This window comes from Halichondria panicea, chromosome 4 (assembly GCF_963675165.1).
Source record: "Halichondria panicea chromosome 4, odHalPani1.1, whole genome shotgun sequence".
Classification (NCBI taxonomy): domain Eukaryota; kingdom Metazoa; phylum Porifera; class Demospongiae; order Suberitida; family Halichondriidae; genus Halichondria; species Halichondria panicea.
In genome coordinates this window covers 2127999-2146342 of record NC_087380.1, presented here as the reverse complement: position 1 = coordinate 2146342, position 18344 = coordinate 2127999, and the positions used below count along the sequence as shown (strand labels likewise).

The 18344-nt window shown below is 42.2% G+C and overlaps 2 protein-coding genes across 2 annotated transcripts; both read right to left on the bottom strand.

The window, feature by feature from the left end:
• Positions 1–834: 834 nt before the first annotated feature.
• LOC135335188 (uncharacterized) lies at positions 835–6052 on the bottom strand. The gene is made up of 14 exons (XM_064530607.1): positions 5969–6052; positions 5704–5899; positions 4784–5002; positions 4500–4709; positions 4087–4449; positions 3817–4035; positions 3557–3772; positions 3323–3496; positions 3004–3273; positions 2641–2949; positions 2243–2584; positions 1882–2187; positions 1580–1685; positions 835–1280 (listed from the first exon to the last, which is right to left on the bottom strand). Exons 1-14 carry the CDS (start codon positions 6050–6052, stop codon positions 971–973), a joined length of 3324 nt encoding a protein of 1107 aa, XP_064386677.1. The 3' UTR covers positions 835–970.
• Positions 6053–7837: 1785 nt separating this feature from the next.
• On the bottom strand, positions 7838–15742 carry LOC135335066 (sushi, von Willebrand factor type A, EGF and pentraxin domain-containing protein 1-like). The gene is made up of 22 exons (XM_064530469.1): positions 15613–15742; positions 15186–15554; positions 14960–15136; positions 14716–14907; positions 14474–14659; positions 14229–14420; positions 13917–14123; positions 12639–12857; positions 12065–12271; positions 11780–11992; positions 11311–11670; positions 11054–11260; positions 10793–11002; positions 10609–10731; positions 10252–10380; positions 9979–10200; positions 9753–9926; positions 9402–9602; positions 9140–9349; positions 8889–8962; positions 8370–8833; positions 7838–8273 (listed from the first exon to the last, which is right to left on the bottom strand). Exons 1-22 carry the CDS (start codon positions 15692–15694, stop codon positions 7946–7948), a joined length of 4746 nt encoding a protein of 1581 aa, XP_064386539.1. The 5' UTR covers positions 15695–15742; the 3' UTR covers positions 7838–7945.
• Positions 15743–18344: the final 2602 nt, after the last annotated feature.

Below are 18344 nucleotides of genomic sequence, written 5' to 3'. Positions count from 1 at the left end.
AACACAAATGGACTATAATGGAGCAAAGGCAACATGCATCATTTGCTGGAGTTCTATCTGATCACAGCCCTAGGTTTGAGAGGTGCAAAATCATTGTCTCAGGGCAACACAACAAGCAATGCTCACAATAAACTAAAGCACTCTATATCATATTGAAAGCAAGCACAAACCACTCCCTCTAAGCACACAACTGAATATCAAAGCTATCTTCTCATGAATACCAATGTGTCAATTAATATACACACAGTGGTAGGAATAGCTACTAAACATATTTACAATGAGGAAACCTCGTCATATTCATATTCACGAAGGACTGATGACATTATACCCATGCAAGAACGTGTAAATGCAAATGCAGACCAAAGATCTTTGAACATAAACTAACGGACACATGCATGATTAACTAAAATCAAAAATAAATTCTGAGACCCCCCCCATGGGGTAATTGTAATAGAAAAAATGACATGTACAGTAATGAGAGTGACAAATACCTTTTAGTGTATACGAGCCGAGCCGGTAGAGCGTATAGGTCGCGCATTCAACGCTGTTTGGAGGTGATCTTCCGGTAATGGCTTATATCAGCTGGTTTGTAGTGTGTTATCAGCGGAACTAATAGGTTGGCTCATGTTGGCAGTTTCAAACATAATGGCGTATATCGAGGTGGCCGTACTTCAGAAAGCCGGAAGAGTGAGAGTCTACTCAGTATAGATCTATCTTCGAAGTTCGCATCATCTGTTTCAACTAAACTCCTCTTCTATAATTATGATATTGACTGTGTGGGTTCATGTCAACAATTGCAAACACAATAAATATACAAAGCAAGAAGTAATAATAGTTATAGCTAACACATGAGCAAAGCAAACGCTTGCACTCTTTATCAGCGTTTTCACGAATATATGCACAAATTAGCTATGTTACATGCAGGTACACATATAATATGTAAGCAGTCAGCATCAACGGCGGTATTTTTTCATAAGCTTGTGGACTGTGGGGGGCGACTGTGGGTGGTCGTGATGTAAGCAACGCACTCTGTAAACTCAATATCATTTTCAGTCGCTTGTGAGGGTTGTGGAGTGGGTGGTGATGGCTCGGTCTTTATAACAGCCTTGCTCTCGGAGCCAGTTGTCTGTGAGGGTGCTCCAATGATCTCATATTCTCCACCGACGGCTCGTTGGAACTTGGACACTTCCTCATATTCGTGACCCATTTCCATCATCTCGTATGTGTGTATCTCACCAGTACTGACCCCACCCTTTAGCGACACTGGTGGTATGTTACATCTGAGGGAGAGAGGAAAGTGTATCAGAATTCAACAATAATTATAAACATATAAAACATTCATCAATTTACTTTGTTGTTTTGTTGATATAGTAAGCTTCTCTATTCTGCTCTTAAATACAAATTAGCTATCACTATGACAACAACCACAAGGATAAGGACAATGACCACTCCTCCTACCACTCTACCGACCAATCGGAACCTTAACAACACTGAGCGACTTTGCTCCACATGCACACAGAGGGTGTGACTGGTTCCCAGAGAAAGGACTTAGTTTACAATGTTTAAATGCTTCACTTACCTGACAACAATGAGAATAACTGCTCCAATGATCAGTAGAGCAACCACCAAAATTAAAATCGCAGCAACTATCCCTCCAACCATGACACTGCCACTGGAACTTGGTTCTGTGGGTAGTAAATAATAATACAGAGTAGAACCTGAAAGAATAAAGCGATGTAAACTAGAGGTAGTCATCGCTAGTCAGTTCCATCTAGGACTGATTACACATGTGCCTCACATTCATTCCCAAGAATCCCAGAGCAATTAGATGGCTACTGGCTGCACTAGATTGGATGACATAACATCTACCTCCACCCTCACCTTGCTCCACATGCACACAGAGGGTGTGATTGGTTCCCCTGGCATCCTGAGCCTTGCAACAATACTCTCCAGCTGGCAGGGAACTGTTCCCCACTCGAGTGAGTGCCAGGTGTCCTCCCTCCCGTGTTGCAATAGCCAGTGTGCTGATGTTAGTAATCTTGGTGCTATTAGGGAACTTCCATCCATGTTGGTCTTCATCGAATGTATCTGACTTGTCGGAGTGACACTGTATGAGACGTACATCCCTCGCTGGTACAGAGGTCGTATTGTCGTTAAATATACTGTCGTTGAACATTAGAAACACACCTGAATGAAATGGAACGTGTTCGCGTTTTATCATGGGATGAAAACAGCAACTCACCAGCAACAGATAACATGTCTTCAATTGTGATGCTATTGCCTTGAATAAAACTGCTAGCTGAGTTTATTGTTCCATTGCAAGTCACTCTCTGGTCCTTTGAAGTTAAATCATTCAAGGTCCAATTTCTCTCAATTGTTTTGGTTGCACTATTCACCATGATCACTTCAGTGGTTGTATCATCTTCATCACTATAAACCTCACGAGTCCAAGTCAAGCTCAAAGTGACGGTAGTATCAATGTTTGTATGTATAGACACTTGACATGTAAATGTTAACACACTTTGATTAGCAAACAAAGCTGAACTAGAGGGAGACCTTGAGATTGTCACTGCTGGTGCTGGTACTGTAAAACATAATCATATGGTAAATATATATGCAGCCTACGAAGGTTTGACTTACTTTGCGCAATTAAAGTGAAATTACTGCTGCTCAAAAGTGGTAGAGAGCGAATGGTAGTAGTGAGGTTGCCCTGGCAACGGTACCTGCCAGCATCTGAGGTTCTCAGTGGAGAGAGATTAAGAGCAGTTTCATTAGGAGTGGGCATGCCGATCCTTTTAGTCCCCATGGCAACCTTCATCCATTGGGCAGTTGGTGTGCGAGTTAGTCCAGGCAACTTAGACACAGTGCAAGTCACAATGTATGGCTCTCCATCTTGTGGAGTTGAATCACTTGAAGGGCTGATGCTAGTGTTGATAGATTGTCCAGGAACTGCATAACAAATTTGAGTATTAATTTCTTGTGCGTGTCACGAGTATAACTTACTTTTAATGGTGGCAGTGGCATTAACAAAAGCAGTGTCTGAAGTTCCTACGAAATTGGCTTCACATTTGAAGGTATTTCCATGGATGCTGTCAGACACAAAAGAGATAGTATACGTCAAGGTGGTAGTTGACTGCATCACTGTTCCATGAAGAACCTGACCATCTTGGAGCAACGTTATTGAGTCAGCAGAAGAGTCAGTGGTGCAGGTGATGGTAACAGAATCTCCAATTAAGATGGGCACACCAGATTGGATACCAGCAATAGTGATACCTGTGTTAGTGTATGTTAATATAGCACAACATTGAATGTGCACATGTACCTCTGGATTCTGGTGGTCTGCTCCAGGTTGCATTTGCCTGACAAGTACTTGTAGCACTCCCAAAGAGTGCATAGCCATCATTACAGCTGTAGGCCACTGTCCCTGTGAATGTTGTGGTTGTTGGTATCCCAGGAGATCCATTGGTAATAGACGGAGGAATGCTACAGTCCACAGCTGCGTGTTACATTATCACGTGACAGAGTGCAACCAATTACAATAGTAGCTAGAACATACGTGGACATTGAGGAGCAGTACCATCCCACTGACCACTGGGAGTGCTGCCATTACCAGTACAAGTCCTCACTCTGTCTCCACTTGTTATATTATATCCAGGGTTACACTGATAAGTAGCTGCTGTTCCATAATTGAACACCTCATGATCAGTTGTATCGAGAGGTGAGTAGTCAATCGTTCCATTGAAAATATTAGGAAGAGCAGAGCAAGTGATCACTAAGAGATATGATTATGCAACTACGCTTTATGACTATATTCACCATCACATGTTGGACTAGAGCCATTGAAGGTTTCCATTTCAGCATCATTTGTTCCTGTGCATGTTATAGTCTCAAGAGTACTGAGGCCAAAACCAGTGAAACAGGAAAAGGTGGCCACAGTTCCATACACGTAACTGCCACCTTCCACTGGACTAGAGTATGAGACCGTCCCATTAGTGGGAACCATCACCGAGTCAGAGGGACATCGAATGGTGTTGTCTGTAGTAGTAACAAGTAAATAATACCTATTTATACAACACTAGTACTCACCAATGAGGTTAGCACAAATAGTTCTTGTCACTCCACCACTGTCAGGTATTCTACAGCAGTAGGTTCCCAGTGGAGTCTGGATATTATTATTACGATACAGTCTGATGGCTTGATGAAACCTTGTATAATAGAACCCATCATCAGGGAGGACTCTCTTCCTCAGGACAATACTTGTTCCATTAGGAAACAGCCACTCTCCATTACCCCTAGAAGATGAGTGATTGTCAACACCTCTACAACAGGTGGTTGAGTCAGTATGACAAGTCAAGGATGTGTCATTTGTAGCCTCAATCCTAGTGAATACAATATTACTGTTGTTCGTAGTGTAGGTTGTTCCTTGAAATGATAGGAAAATCCCTCGAGCTATACAAGAGAAGATGTTTCAACTTTGTACACACATGTACACTGCAAACCTGCACAGATGGGAGCAGCTCCAGACCACACCCCCACAGCACTGTTTCCATTAGTGGTACAGGTCCTCTCATCATCTCCTCCTCTTCTCTCCAGTTCGGGAGGGCATGAGACAACATACTGTGCTCGTGTTCCGTATGAGTAAGGTGGAATTTCATGATGATATGTTATCATACCATAGGAGTAAGGGAAAAGAGGTTGGCAAATGTTACCTGCATGTGGTTATTGAAATTAATGATAGTAGAATTACTGAAATTTTCTGTAAACAAGACCAAAAGAGACTTACGGACACATCTTGGAGCCTGTCTATCAAACACTCCAATAGTATCAAGTCCATTATCATCAATACAAGTTCTTATCTCAGATCTCCCTAGGGAGAGGTCCAGAACAAACCCAGCGTCACAGACATAAGTAGCCACAGTGCCCAGATCATAGTTAGGTGTGTTGTCAATAGTGTAGGTGATGAATCCATTGGTAATGCCCGCTAGAGGAGGACACTCAATAGCTGCATGGGAATAATCATTTCTGTATAGCAACTTCATACGGATATACCTTGGTTCCTGTCTATCAGTAAGGAATTAAGTGTATATGACAAATACTGAGCATACAAATACAAACTTACTAGAGGAAAACACTCAATGGCTGTACAAATGGAAATAGGGTGTAAATCCCAGACTCTATATAAAAAAAATCAAGTGTGTATGTTGAAGGATTTGTATAACTATAGTGGTGTAGCTCGAAGAAGTTCGAAGGAGTCGGCTAATTTTTTTATGCTGTGGTGTAAGTGTGTGTGTGTAGTGTGTGTAGTGTGTTAGAGGAGGACACTCAATAGAAAAAAAAATCAAGTATGTATGTTGAAGGATTTGTATAACTATAGTGGTGTAGCTCGAAGAAGTTCGAAGGAGTCGGCTAATTTTTTATGCTGTGGTGTAAGTGTGTGTGTGTAGTGTGTGTAGTGTGTTAGAGGAGGACACTCAATAGAAAAAAAAATCAAGTATGTATGTTGAAGGATTTGTATAACTATAGTGGTGTAGCTCGAAGAAGTTTGAAGAGTATAAGGAGTAAGGGAAAAGAGGTTGGCAAATGATACCTGCATGCATGTGCATGGTTATTAAATGAAAGAAAGTTCAGCATGTGAGAAAGAATTTGGACTGAATCTGAAATTCGCATTGTAAACTTTTGGAAACTAGACCAAAAGAGACTTACGGACACATCTTGGTGCCTGTCTATCAAACACTCCAACAGGATCTAGTCCATTATCATCCACGCACATTCTCATCTCAGATCCCCCTAGGGAGAGGTCCAGAACAAACCCAGGGTCACAGGCATAAGTAGCCACAGTGCCCAAATCATAGTTAGGTGTGGTGTCGGGAGCGTACATGACGACTCCATTGGTAATCGTCTCAAGGGAAGGACACTGAATAGCTAATGGGCTGCATTAAATCTCTGAGCAATGAAATTGCCAACTTACAAACACATTGTGGTTCTTGGCCTGTCCACACCCCATTACCAGTTCCTGCTTCTCCAGTAGTGCAGCTCCTCTCATCGTCTCCATCTAGTAAGAAACCATCGTTGCACATGTATGTCGCCATGGTACCCAGGTCAAATGGAGCATCATTATCTTCAACATATTCTATCGATCCATTCGGAATTGGTAGCAAATCTGGACACTGTATGGCTATAGAAATGAAAGCACCGCGGGTGCTGATGCCTCGGTGGAGGTGTCAAAGCAACATAACATAAAGCTACTAGCTATTAGCAATAGCTTTTATGCACCCATTATAACATAATGAACATTTTTGCATTACTGATTAATTTTACTGCATGCAGGAATCACAGCGAACTCAAAGAGTGGGTAATGATCGACCATGATTGTAAAAAGGATCTCACATGCACGGGGTAATTACGAACACTACATGCATGCATGAACATTGACGTACAGATAGCCATGAATATACATGTATACTAGAGCAATGATATCCACATACTGCCGAACTATGAAACCCAGAGACAAGTATAGGTTGGTAGATGAAAGTTGAACATAATTATACGTATATACCAGGTGAATCCTCTCCACATACTAGTAGGAGCTGAGCAGCTCCAGTCAGAAGGACCAGCCAGAAGACACAGTCACCTTGTAACTTCTTCATGCTTTAATTCATATGCTCCAATGGCAAATTAAAGTTAAACTGACTTAACTGATGACAACAGGAAGTCTGAAATTGTGATTGTAACTTCCACACATCAAAAGTGTACATGCACCCACATACATACAGCACATACACAGAAAGAGAATCCTACACTATACACATACAATACTGTACAGCTGCTAGTTCAGTTACTAACGGCCCCTGTCCACATGGAATGCAGGGTATCTAAGCATTGTCTCCAGTTCAGGGTTGTGTTTCTCCATCGTGTTGGTGGCATAGTACAGAATAAACTGAGCAGAGAGTCAAATTTGAATGGTGAACCTCCTTCCATCTCTGCACGGGGGATAATTGAAAATAGTGATCGAAAATCAGATGCATAGTTCATTTAGAATGCAAGAGGTACTGCAACAAAATTAATCTGCATGGACATGTGTGTGACAAGGCATGGTTGAGGACTCCTCCACATTACCCTTGGGTCAAACCAGGAAGGTCCCGTTGGGTGTACCAGTGAGCATGTCTCGAGAACCATCTCTCCTAAGAGAAGGGGGAGGGGGATGACTTCAAAACTAAGTGCATTATTGTGTGTGTGACAATTAAGGCATGGTTGAGGACTCCTCCACATTATCCTTGGGTCGAACCAGGAAAGGTTTACCATGATGCCAGTGAGCATGTCTCGAGAACCACCTGAGGTGAGGTGGGTGGTTATAATTATGACTTCAAAACAAAGTAGTATACATGATTGCACAATATAGTATACAGGTAGTCTCTACTACCATGTAGATCTCATGTATATATATATATATATACATGAGTAGGTAGTATCAGCAGTTTGACTAGGATGGAGCAAAGGTAACATGCACCATTTGCTAGAGTTCTATCTGATCACAGCCCTATAGGTATATATTGAGAGGTGCAAAATCATTGCCTCAGGGCAACACAACAAGCAATGCTCACAATAAACACTAAAGCACTCTATCACATTGAAAGCAAGCACAAACCACTCCCTCTAAGCACACAACTGAATGTCAAAACTATCGTCTCATGATACCAATGTGTCGATATATACACAGTGGTGGGAATGGTTACTAAACATAACACATGAGGATACCTCGTCATATTAACGAAGTACATGGTGATGACATTAACCATGCAAGAACGTTTAACGTATAAATGACCAGAGATCTTTTGAACATGCAAATATGTATATAATAGCCATGCAAATATATACAAGCACATAAATGTAAATTATCCTATCAATTACTAGAGCAGTCAACTAGTTTGCAGTTTCATGTTATAGTTCATAAGCCTGTAGGCTGTGGGGGGCGACTGTGGGTGGTCGTGCTGTAAGCAACACACTCTGTAAACTCAATATCATTTCCGGGAGCTTTAGTCGCTTCTGAGGGTTGTGGTGTGGGTGGAGTGGGTGGTGATGACTCAGTCTTTATAGGAGTCTTGCTATCTGAGCCAGTTGTCTGTGAGGGTGCTCCAATGATCTCATACTCTCCATCAACGGCTCGTTGGAACTTGGACACTTCCTCATATTCGTGACCCATTTCCATCATATCGTATGATTGTATCTCACCAGTATTAACAACACCCTTTAGCGATGCTGGTGGTAGGTCAGGTCTAGAGGGAGGGGGAGGAATGCAAAATAGTATAATAGTATATATTGTAGAATTCATAATCATTTGACGGTGGAGTAACATAAATTGATTGACTCACTTTGTTCTTCTGTGGACGGCCAGTTTCGAATTCTCTCTCCTGCTCTTGAACACCAGTACAGCAATCACTATGATGACAATGCCCACCACAACGACAATGACCACCCCTACAACTCCTCCCACCACTCCACCGACCACAGCAGTTATGTCACTGCTTCCTGCAGCTGTAGGCTGATTGGTGCACTCTGTGTCTGCAAGGCTCGATATCTCCACTGGACAAGACTTGTCCACCTCAATCAGTACATTCTGAATGGGAATGAATCCATTGGTTTGTATCCAGTCCTGTATGGGAGTGAGGAGCCTGGAATCGGACAGAGTGGCTCGAAATGTGACAGCTGTGCTTGACCCAGGGAAGCAGCGGAAGAGAGGGGCAGTCATGACCATGCTTGAGAAGCCACACCCACAGTGACTCTCCATCTCGGCAGCAAACGTGCTCATCACAGCTTCTATCCTCCCATCCTGGTCCTGTGTAGAGAGAGAATTTATTATTTAGTTTGCTTTAGTTGTAAGTAGCACTCACCACCCAGTCAGGACAGTTGTTGATGTTAGTGAGTTTGAGTTGGAACAATACTGAGCGTACAGAAGGGGGGACGACTGGGGAAACAAGAACCAGTCTTCAATCAATAATTATTACGTATTATCACGCAGATATATATAGGTGGTACAGTACTTATTTAATTATATAGCTAACGTAGTGGAAAATATTCCCTTGCATGGCAAAACAAACAATATACATTGTCAAATTGCTAACCGCTTTCACTGATAACTTACGAACACAGCTAGCCTGCTGACCACTCCACACTCCAATGGTATCCATTCCATCATCATCCATACACACTCGTACCTCACTACCCTCAAGATAGAACCCAGCCTCACAAGTATAGGTTGCCTTAGTTCCCAGGTCATAGTCAGGGGTGACATCAGGAGAATAAGATATGGTGCCATTGGTAATGGTCGGTAGAGGAGAACACTCAATAATAGCTGCAGGAGAATACAACATTCAATAATGCTCGACAAAATTAAAGCCACCAACCATCACACGTTGGATCTGACCCACTCCACATTCCATCACTCTCACAAGTCCTGGTGGTGTCTCCATTGAGAGTGTAATCAGTGACACAGGTGAAGGTGGCCACAGTGTCCACTGGTCTGTTATCAATGGTCTCCATATCGTAAGAAATATGTCCATTGACTAGATCCATCAGATCAGTACAGGCCATTGCAGTTGCATTAGCTGTAATAATACAATCAGTTGAGAGAAACGGAAAATATTCTGTAAAGGCTCACAACAAACAACAAACTACATGTGTACTATGCATGTTTACTCAGTGTACAGCTATTAAAATGTAAACACTGATCATGAATGTGCACGTGACATGCATGCCTCTGCATTCTGGTGGTCTGCTCCAGGTTGCATTTGCCTGACAAGTACTTGTAGCAATCCCAAATAGTGTATATCCATCATTACAGCTGTAGGTCACTGTCCCTGTGAATGTTGTGGTTGTTGGTATCCCACGAGATCCATTGGTAATAGACGGAGGAGTCCCACAGTCCACAGCTGTGTGTGTACATTATCATGAGACATTATCAATTGCAATAATAGAACATACGTGAACATTGAGGAGCAGCACCATTCCACTCTCCCACTGAACTCCTACCATCACCAGTACAGGTCCTCACACTGTCTCCACTCGCTAGACTATATCCGTTGTTGCATTGATACGTAGCTGTTGTTCCATAGTCAAAGGGTGGAGTTGTGCTGCCACTGGAGTAAACAATCATCCCATTGCCAGCAATATCACTGCGGACAGCAGATTCAGAGCAGGTGATACCTATAAGAATGCAACTAGAAAACACGCACAAAAATAGCAGAACCAATATACCAGAACATGATGCTCTGTCAGTGTCCAGCACATATCCTGCCTCACATCCACAGGTGAATGATCCCTCAGTGTTGGTACACACTTGGTGGCAGATGTTGGACAGTTCAGAACACTCATCAATATCATCACCTATAGAGATTGATTACTAATAATCATTATTGTCCTGAGGAAATGAACACTCATGCAGATTTCCAAGTCTCCATTCCAATGTACTCTAATCGATCCAAGAAAGTGGTGCTCAGTGAGTGGAGGATTGACTCAAGCTACTGTCAACACTCCACATACTTTGTTGTGGCCCCAAACTCGAGCAATAAACAAGTGCTCCTGATATAAGTATAGTGGTAGATATTAACATACATCCTCTTCCATCAGCAGCAATTAGTCGATATCCTGAGTTGCAGTCACAGGTGTATGATCCAGGAGGAGTGTTGGTGCAGATATGATCACAGCCATGAGCAGTACCAGAGCATTCATCAATGTCTACACAATGTGTGTAGAGTTGTATTTTAGCTGCATTCATGCAGTAGTATAATTATAGTACCTGAACAAACTGCGATACTTCCACTCCAATATCCTACTGAGCTGTTACCATCACCAGTACAGATTCTCTTACTGGGTCCACTTGTTAGCTCATACCCAGGGTCACACTCATACATAGCTGTTGTTCCATAGTCATAAGGTGGAGGTGTGTCACTGGAGTAGACAATCACCCCATTGGCAACATCATTAGGGCCAGTAGAGCAGGTGATTGCTGTGGTTGTATGTAATGGCGTGATCACAGTACATGATGGTATTCTCTCACCTATACAAGATGGGGTGGTGCCACTAAATGTTCCCTGTTCAGTCTCACATGTTCTAGTTGAGGTACCATCAAGACTAAAACCAGGAGAACAAGAAAAGGTGGCCACAGTTCCATACACGTAACTGCCACCTTCCACTGGACTAGAGAATGAGACTATCCCATTAGTGGTAACCATCACCGAGTCAGAGGGACATCGAATGTTGTTTTCTGTCACAAAAAAATCATGACATAGTTTACATTGTTTACGATAAACTCACCAACAAGATTAGCACAGAATATCCTCAACACTCCACTCGCACTGTCGGATATTCTACAGCAGTAGCGTCCCAGTGGAGACTGGATATCACCTTGACGATAGAGTCTGACAATCTGAAAGTTTCTGACTGAGTAAAACTCATCACCAGTGACTTTGTTCCGAGTAATCATTGTTTGATTAGGGAACAGCCACTCTCCAAAACCATTAGCTCCAGCTGGATTGTCTACACCTCTACAGCAGGTGGCTGAGTCAGTTTGACAGGTCAAGGATGTGTCATCTGTTGTCATAATGCTTGAAATTATGATGGCAGTGTTGTTGGTATAGTAGTGTGTGTTCCCATGAGATAGATACACCTTCTGAACTGTAGACCCCAAAAATGAAGCAAGTCTTTAGATCGGTATGCATGTATAAGATAAGTAAAGTAGAATTAAACAGTGCTTAGTTATCGTATGTAGGAAATAATGTTATACCTGCACAGATTGGAGCAGTTCCACTCCACACACCCACTGCACTACGTCCATCACTAGTGCAAGTCCTCACATCATCTCTTCCATCCCTCTCCATGCCCTCAGGGCAGCTGATGGTGTACATTGCTCGTGTTCCAAAGGGGAAAGGTGGTGTGATGTCAGTAGAGTAGGTTATTGAAGTGTAGGTTTGATTAGGGAGACGAGGACAAGTGATAGCTGTGATAATATAATACCACATGACAAGAAAACATATCAACCAACACTAATATAATACAGAGTGCAACTTACGGACACAGCTTTCCTCCCGACCACTCCACACTCCAATAGCGTCCATTCCATCATCATCCATACACACTCGTACCTCATTACCCTCAAGATAGAACCCAGCCTCACAAGTGTAGGTTGCCTCAGTTCCCAGGTCATAGTCAGGAATGACATCAGGAGAGTAGGAGATCATACCATTGCTAATGGCTGGTAGAGAACGACACATAATGGCTGTAGGAATGGAAATAGAGAGTAAAATCCGTCACAAAATCAGACTCTCAGTATACAAAAAGCATGAAGCTTGGGAGCTACCATATACTATGTTACTATTAAATAGGTACTAACTGTAGCAAATATTAAGGCTAAATTAAGTCCGCGCTAATAATGATTATGAAAAAACTCTTTTTTGTAATGAAAATGTACTTTTGAGAATATGCTAAGCAAGCTAGCCCTTTTTTATCTGTACCTGACTCCAAACTTTCCATTGAACCAAATAATTATTGTGCTAATGAATTAGCTACAAATCTACCAAATTAGTACGAGAAAAATCTGAAAACGCTAAAATGACTACCCGTCTATAATAGTAACCTTAACTTACAGACACAGCTTGGTGCCTGTCTATCAAACACTCCAATAGCATCCAGTCCATTATCATCCATACAAGTTCTCATCTCAGATCCCCCCAGGGAGAGGTCCAAAACAAACCCAGCGTCACAGGCATAAGTGGCCACAGTGCTCAGATCATATGCAGGTGTGTTGCCGGGAGCGTAGTTGATGAAACTATTGCTAATGGGTTCCAGAGGAGGACACTGAATAGCTGTGTGTAGTGTGAATGTTTACTTAATGTACCAGTAATATGCTTGAATTAGAATACTACGGTGGCCCTGAGCGTTACTATTAGTTCACCTTAGCTACTTGATAGTTCGCCTACCTTAGCTACTTGATAGTTCATCTACCTTCGCTGCTTGATAGTTCACCTACCTTAGCTACTGGGTAGTTCACCTACCTTAGCTACTGGGTACTTCTACTTGATAGTTCGCCTACCTTAGCTACTTGATAGTTCATCTACCTTCGCTGCTTGATGATAGTTCACCTACCTTAGCTACTTCGCAGTTGACCTTTGAACTGCATGTTAATTCTATTTAATGCTGCTGTAGCCGTACTGTACATAGTGACTAGAGATCAATAATGAGAGCTACATATGCACGTATACAGGTACTGAGGATTATCTAACAGCAATGCAAGACTAGAGTACCACACCAGAACCATTGTATAGTACAGAATTATTGTGCTGCGATGGGATTAGAAGATATAAACGTGAACAACTTGAACTGCATGTGTTGTATTAGTCTGGGGCCGGACCTTTTCTCAGAGGGGAGGGGGAAGAGAAGAAAAAGGTCTCTTAATCCTATATAGCTCTATTGCCCCAAGCTATTAGACTAGCTAGTATTGTGAATAACATGTAACTTCCAAATGAATCAAGTGTGGTACTCTCATCTTGCATTGCTGTTACCCATAGGGTATAGCACTAACCGGCTGCAGATAATCCTCAGTACCTGTATATATACATGGAGCTCTCATTTATATTGAGTCGCATGGCTCCAGCAGCATTAACATACAGTTCAAAGGTCAACTTCGAAGTAGCTAAGGTAGGTGAACTATAAGTAGCTAAGGTTGGCGAACTATCAAGTAGCTAAGGTAGGCGAACTATCAAGTAGCTAAGGTTGTTGAACTTACAAACTTAAGGTAGTTGAACTATCAAGTAGCTAAGGTAGGTGAACTATCAAGTAGCTAAGGTGAACTAATAGTAACGCTCAGGGCCACCGTAGAATACAGTGCAAACCTTTTACATTTAGGGTTTTAGCTGATAACTTACGGACACAGCTTAGCTCCTGATCACTCCACACTCCAATGGCGTCCATTCCATCATCATCCATACACACTCGTACCTCATTACCCTCAAGATAGAACCCAGCCTCACAAGTGTAGGTTGCCTCAGTTCCCAGGTCATAGTCAGGGATAACATCAGGAGAGTAGGAGATCATGCTATTGGTAATGGTCGGTAGAGGAGAACACTCAATGGCTGAAGGAGAAAATGAATCAGAGATTGCTTGTTTATGCAGTAATGATACAGTAGGGAATTGCTGAGTATAACTCAGCTCATACTATACCACTTATAACTACTAACCTAGACAATACGGAGCTGACCCACTCCATCTCCCTCCACTCACACAGGTCCTGGTGGTGTCCCTTCCAGTGAGAGTGTAACCGGGATTGCACCTGTAGGTGGCCACAGAAAAAATAGATCTGTTGTCAGGGGATCCATCACTGTAGACAACATCTCCATTGGTGAGAGTTAGGTCAGAACATATCATTATCTCTGTATGGAATCAGTAATAAGAGTAGAAACAGTTCGAAATCCATTTTACTTACGCTGACACACTGGAGGTGACCCACTCCACACTCCATCACGCTCACAATTCCTGGTGCTGCCTCCATTGAGAGTGTAGTCAGTATCACAGGTGTAGGTGGCCACAGTGCCCACTTGTCTGTTGTTAGGAGATCCATCACTGTAGGAGATCATCCCATTGGTCAGTGAGGGTAAGTCAGAGCAGATACCTGTAGAGAAATAGGTAAACTCATCAAAATAATAGTCCACAATCCATTCCACTTACGCTGACACACTATATAATCTGACCCACTCCACTCCCCTTCACTCTTACAGATCCTGAACAAGCTCTCTCCATTGAGAGTGTAGCCAAGATTACAGCTGTGGATAGCTAGAGTGCCCACTTGTCTGTTGTCAGGAGATCCATCACTGTAGGAGATCATCCCATTGGTCAGTGAGGGTAAGTCAGAGCAGATACCTGGAGAAGAGGGTACACTCAATAAAGAATGTCCACATTCCATTCCACTTACTCTGACAGACTGGATCTAACCCACTCCACATTCCATCACTCCCACAAGTCCGGGTAGCGCCTCCATTGAGAGTGTAGCCAGTGTCACAGGTGTAGGTGGCCACAGTGAACAGACCCAGTGTTGAGTTGCTGTATGAGACTATTCCATGGTTCAGGGCAGGGAGAGACGGGCACGCAACTGGAAAGGAGATTATGGATTCATAGTAAATCATTGTAGAACCACTCACCCAGGTTGGCACAGAAGGTCATTTCTCCTCCATTTGTTGATATAATACAACAGTAGGAACCAGTTGGACTCAGGGTAGGAGGGGTAAAGTATTCTCTACGAACCAGTTTAATAGATTGAACATTTCTCAATGACACAAACGGTAGAGATGCTGAGTTCATTCCTGATATACCAAGAACACGATCACCATTTGGATAGCGCCAGAGTCCAATTCCTCTTTCCATTGTCTCACTGGGTGTACAACAGGCCACTAGGTCAGTGTGACAGATGAGAGAAGGACGACCAATCCCAACATAATCTCCAATGTCAGTGATGAGGATCTCAGTGTTGTTAGTGGTGATGTTGGTTGATCCCAAAGATAGGTACACTCCTGCATGCAATCACTAAATAAATATACTGAGTGGCTGGAGATGTCACAAAAGACATACCCTCTCCACACACTAGTATGAACTGAGCAGCTCCAGTCAAAAGGACCAGCCAAGAGACACAGTCACCTTGTAACTTCTTCATGCTTTTTAATTCATGAATGCTGCTCCAAACTTATTGATTGACTTTATGATGACAACAGGAAGTCTGAATTGTCAATGTGCACACACCAAAAGTGTACATGCACCCACATACATACATACAGCACATAGTGATACACAGAAAGAGAATCCTATGAATACCGTATATCTTCTAATTTATCGGACACTTCTAATTACCCGGACACTCTTTTGGGCAATTTTCGTTGTTCTAATACAACGGACACTCCAGTACTTTAATATTACATTTGTTCTAAATATCCGGACAATACCTTGAAAAGTTGAGTTACCATTCATAGACGGCAAGTAAGACTTAGAGTGCTGCAGTTAGATAGCCTTTGAGTAGCTAGTTTTAGATAGCTAGTGCAACTATTCAGTCGTACCCTGTTCTATTAAACTTAGCTAGCTCGCATGCAGCTGCTTGCTTGTTCTAATTATTCCGGACACTTCGCATGCTCTATAAAAGTCTGTTCCAATTATACCCGGACAATTTCCAAAATAATTATTTTTGCTGTCCGATAAATTAGAAGATATACGGTAGTTATACACATACAATACTGTACAGCTGCTAGTTCAGTTACTAATGGCCCCTGTCCACATGGAATGCAGGGTATCTAAGCATTGTCTCCAGTTCAGGGTTGTGTTTCTCCATCATGTTGGTGGCATAGTACAGAACTAAACTGAGCAGCAGAGAGATAAATTCGAATGGTGATGCAAATCCGTACCCTCCAGAAGGGTGGGTCTCTGTACACGGGGATCCTCTTGAACCTGCCTTCTCTCTGCACGGGAGGATATTAGGTAAAGAATGATCGAAAATCAATTCATTTAAAATTCAAGACGTACTATTGGCATCAAATCGGTAGTTTAAAAGCAGTGTACAGTTACTTGTAGCCATGTACATGTGCACTTAGTCTTACATGTACAATATACTATAGCGGTAAAACTTACACAATGTCGATGGTGTGTGTGACAATTAAGGCATGGTTGAGGACTCCTCCACATTATCTTGGGTTGAACCAGGAGGGTCCCATTGGGTTTACCAGTGAGCATGTCTCGAGAACCATTTCTCCTGAGGAAGTGGCGGTTTATTTTTATTTTTATTTATATTTATATAATAATTCTGCAAAAAGCACGGATACACTAGTAGCATAATTATTATGCTAACCTAATGTGTGCCCTGTATATAGTACTTACAATAGCGTCACCGTGTACAAATTTAAACTAATATTATACTAATGCATGCAAGTGACAGAGTACATTTCTCTTAAATGACAAAATCAATATACTTTCCTGCAGCTCCAGTGGTAGTTCATTCCATATAGATATTGCTTTTGGGAAAAAAAAGTTCGCAATGCATTTGTCCTGCAAATTGGTCTTTCAAACTGTATATTTTTTGTGCTTCTTAGATTGAGAGGGCATACTCTTCTTTCCAGTGGTGGATCAGGGAATTTAAAGTTACCATTTATTACCTGGTAAAGGTATGATATAGTTTCAGGTACAATCTTCTTGTGGAAAGGGACGGTAGGTCCACAGTATCTAATAGGGAGTCGTAGTCCCTATTCCAAAGTTTTGTGCAGATTTTAAGGGCAAACTTTTGTACTTTTTCTATTTTGTGAATTTGTTTTTTGGTGTGGATCCCAAACAGGGGCAGCATATTCCAGTTTATAATTATGACTTCATGATCAATATACCAAAGTACAATGAAATGGCATCAACAATCACTCCATGTTATCACTAAGGTGCACCACACACAGTGAACAGATTGACAAGTGGAGCAATGGCAACATGCACCATTTGCTAGAGTTCCTAAACTATCACAGCCCTAGGCTATTGAAAGTGCACAAACATTGTCTCAGGCACAACACAACAGGTAATGATCACAATAAACACTAGAGCACTCATGCACCATCCCCACTGCCAATGCAGCTGTACAGGTATAATTATATCAAAGAAAGCCAATGGTAGACAAACTAGATTATGGTCTACCAGTGGTTGGAATGGTACATACATGTGGGCTATATACTGAACCCTGCATGCTGTATACCTGCCCTAAAAATACCCAGAAAATTAAGATGCACATGCATTGCGCTTTACATTTGCCAGTGGGGACCATTATACTGACAGGGATACAAGTATAGCCATGCAATTATGCACTGAAGAGATGTTGGTTGACTCACGAGATGCTTGGGTTCTTTTTTCCGGGTTGACTCGAAGTGCGGCAGGTCACGTGACACCTTCAGATCCTTATCTGATCAGCTGTCGAGACTGCAAGGAAAGAAGATATATAAATATTAATGCGAGACACCTAGCTATATACATTCAAGCAAAGGAAGCACTAAATCAACATTAGAGCATCAATCATGCGTACATGCAGCTTCCAACCATATAGAGGACAAAACACTAATATAATCTTAGAGCACACTGATGTACAACATACCGTAACTACTACTGGTCATTTATACAGTTAGTGTGTGCTGGTTGACTCACATTGAAGTGAGGGTAGTCGACGTCCCTGGGTGGTGGTAACTGTGCAACTGTACTCACCCTCGGTCTCATGGCCATGCAAAATGAAATGGAAAGTAGCAATAGCATTATACATGCATGCACATAGTCAAAAGTTGCATAATGATACAGGG

Excerpts from the sequence above, each read along its gene's own strand:
- LOC135335066 (XM_064530469.1), bottom strand. The coding sequence starts at position 15,694 with ATGAAGAAGTTACAAGGTGACTGTGTCTCTTGGCTGGTCCTTTTGACT. Across the intron at positions 12,858-13,916 it reads TCAGGAGCTAAGCTGTGTCC|CTATTCAGTGTCCTCCTCTG; the intron begins GTAAGTTATCAG and ends CACTACACACAG. Across the intron at positions 9,927-9,978 it reads TGCTGCTCCTCAATGTTCAC|CTGTGGACTGTGGGACTCCT; the intron begins GTATGTTCTATT and ends GTACACACACAG.
- LOC135335188 (XM_064530607.1), bottom strand. The coding sequence starts at position 6,052 with ATGGAGACGATGAGAGGAGCTGCACTACTGGAGAAGCAGGAACTGGTA. Across the intron at positions 4,036-4,086 it reads TATTTGTGCTAACCTCATTG|ACAACACCATTCGATGTCCC; the intron begins GTGAGTACTAGT and ends TTACTACTACAG. Across the intron at positions 2,585-2,640 it reads TTTCACTTTAATTGCGCAAA|TACCAGCACCAGCAGTGACA; the intron begins GTAAGTCAAACC and ends TATGTTTTACAG.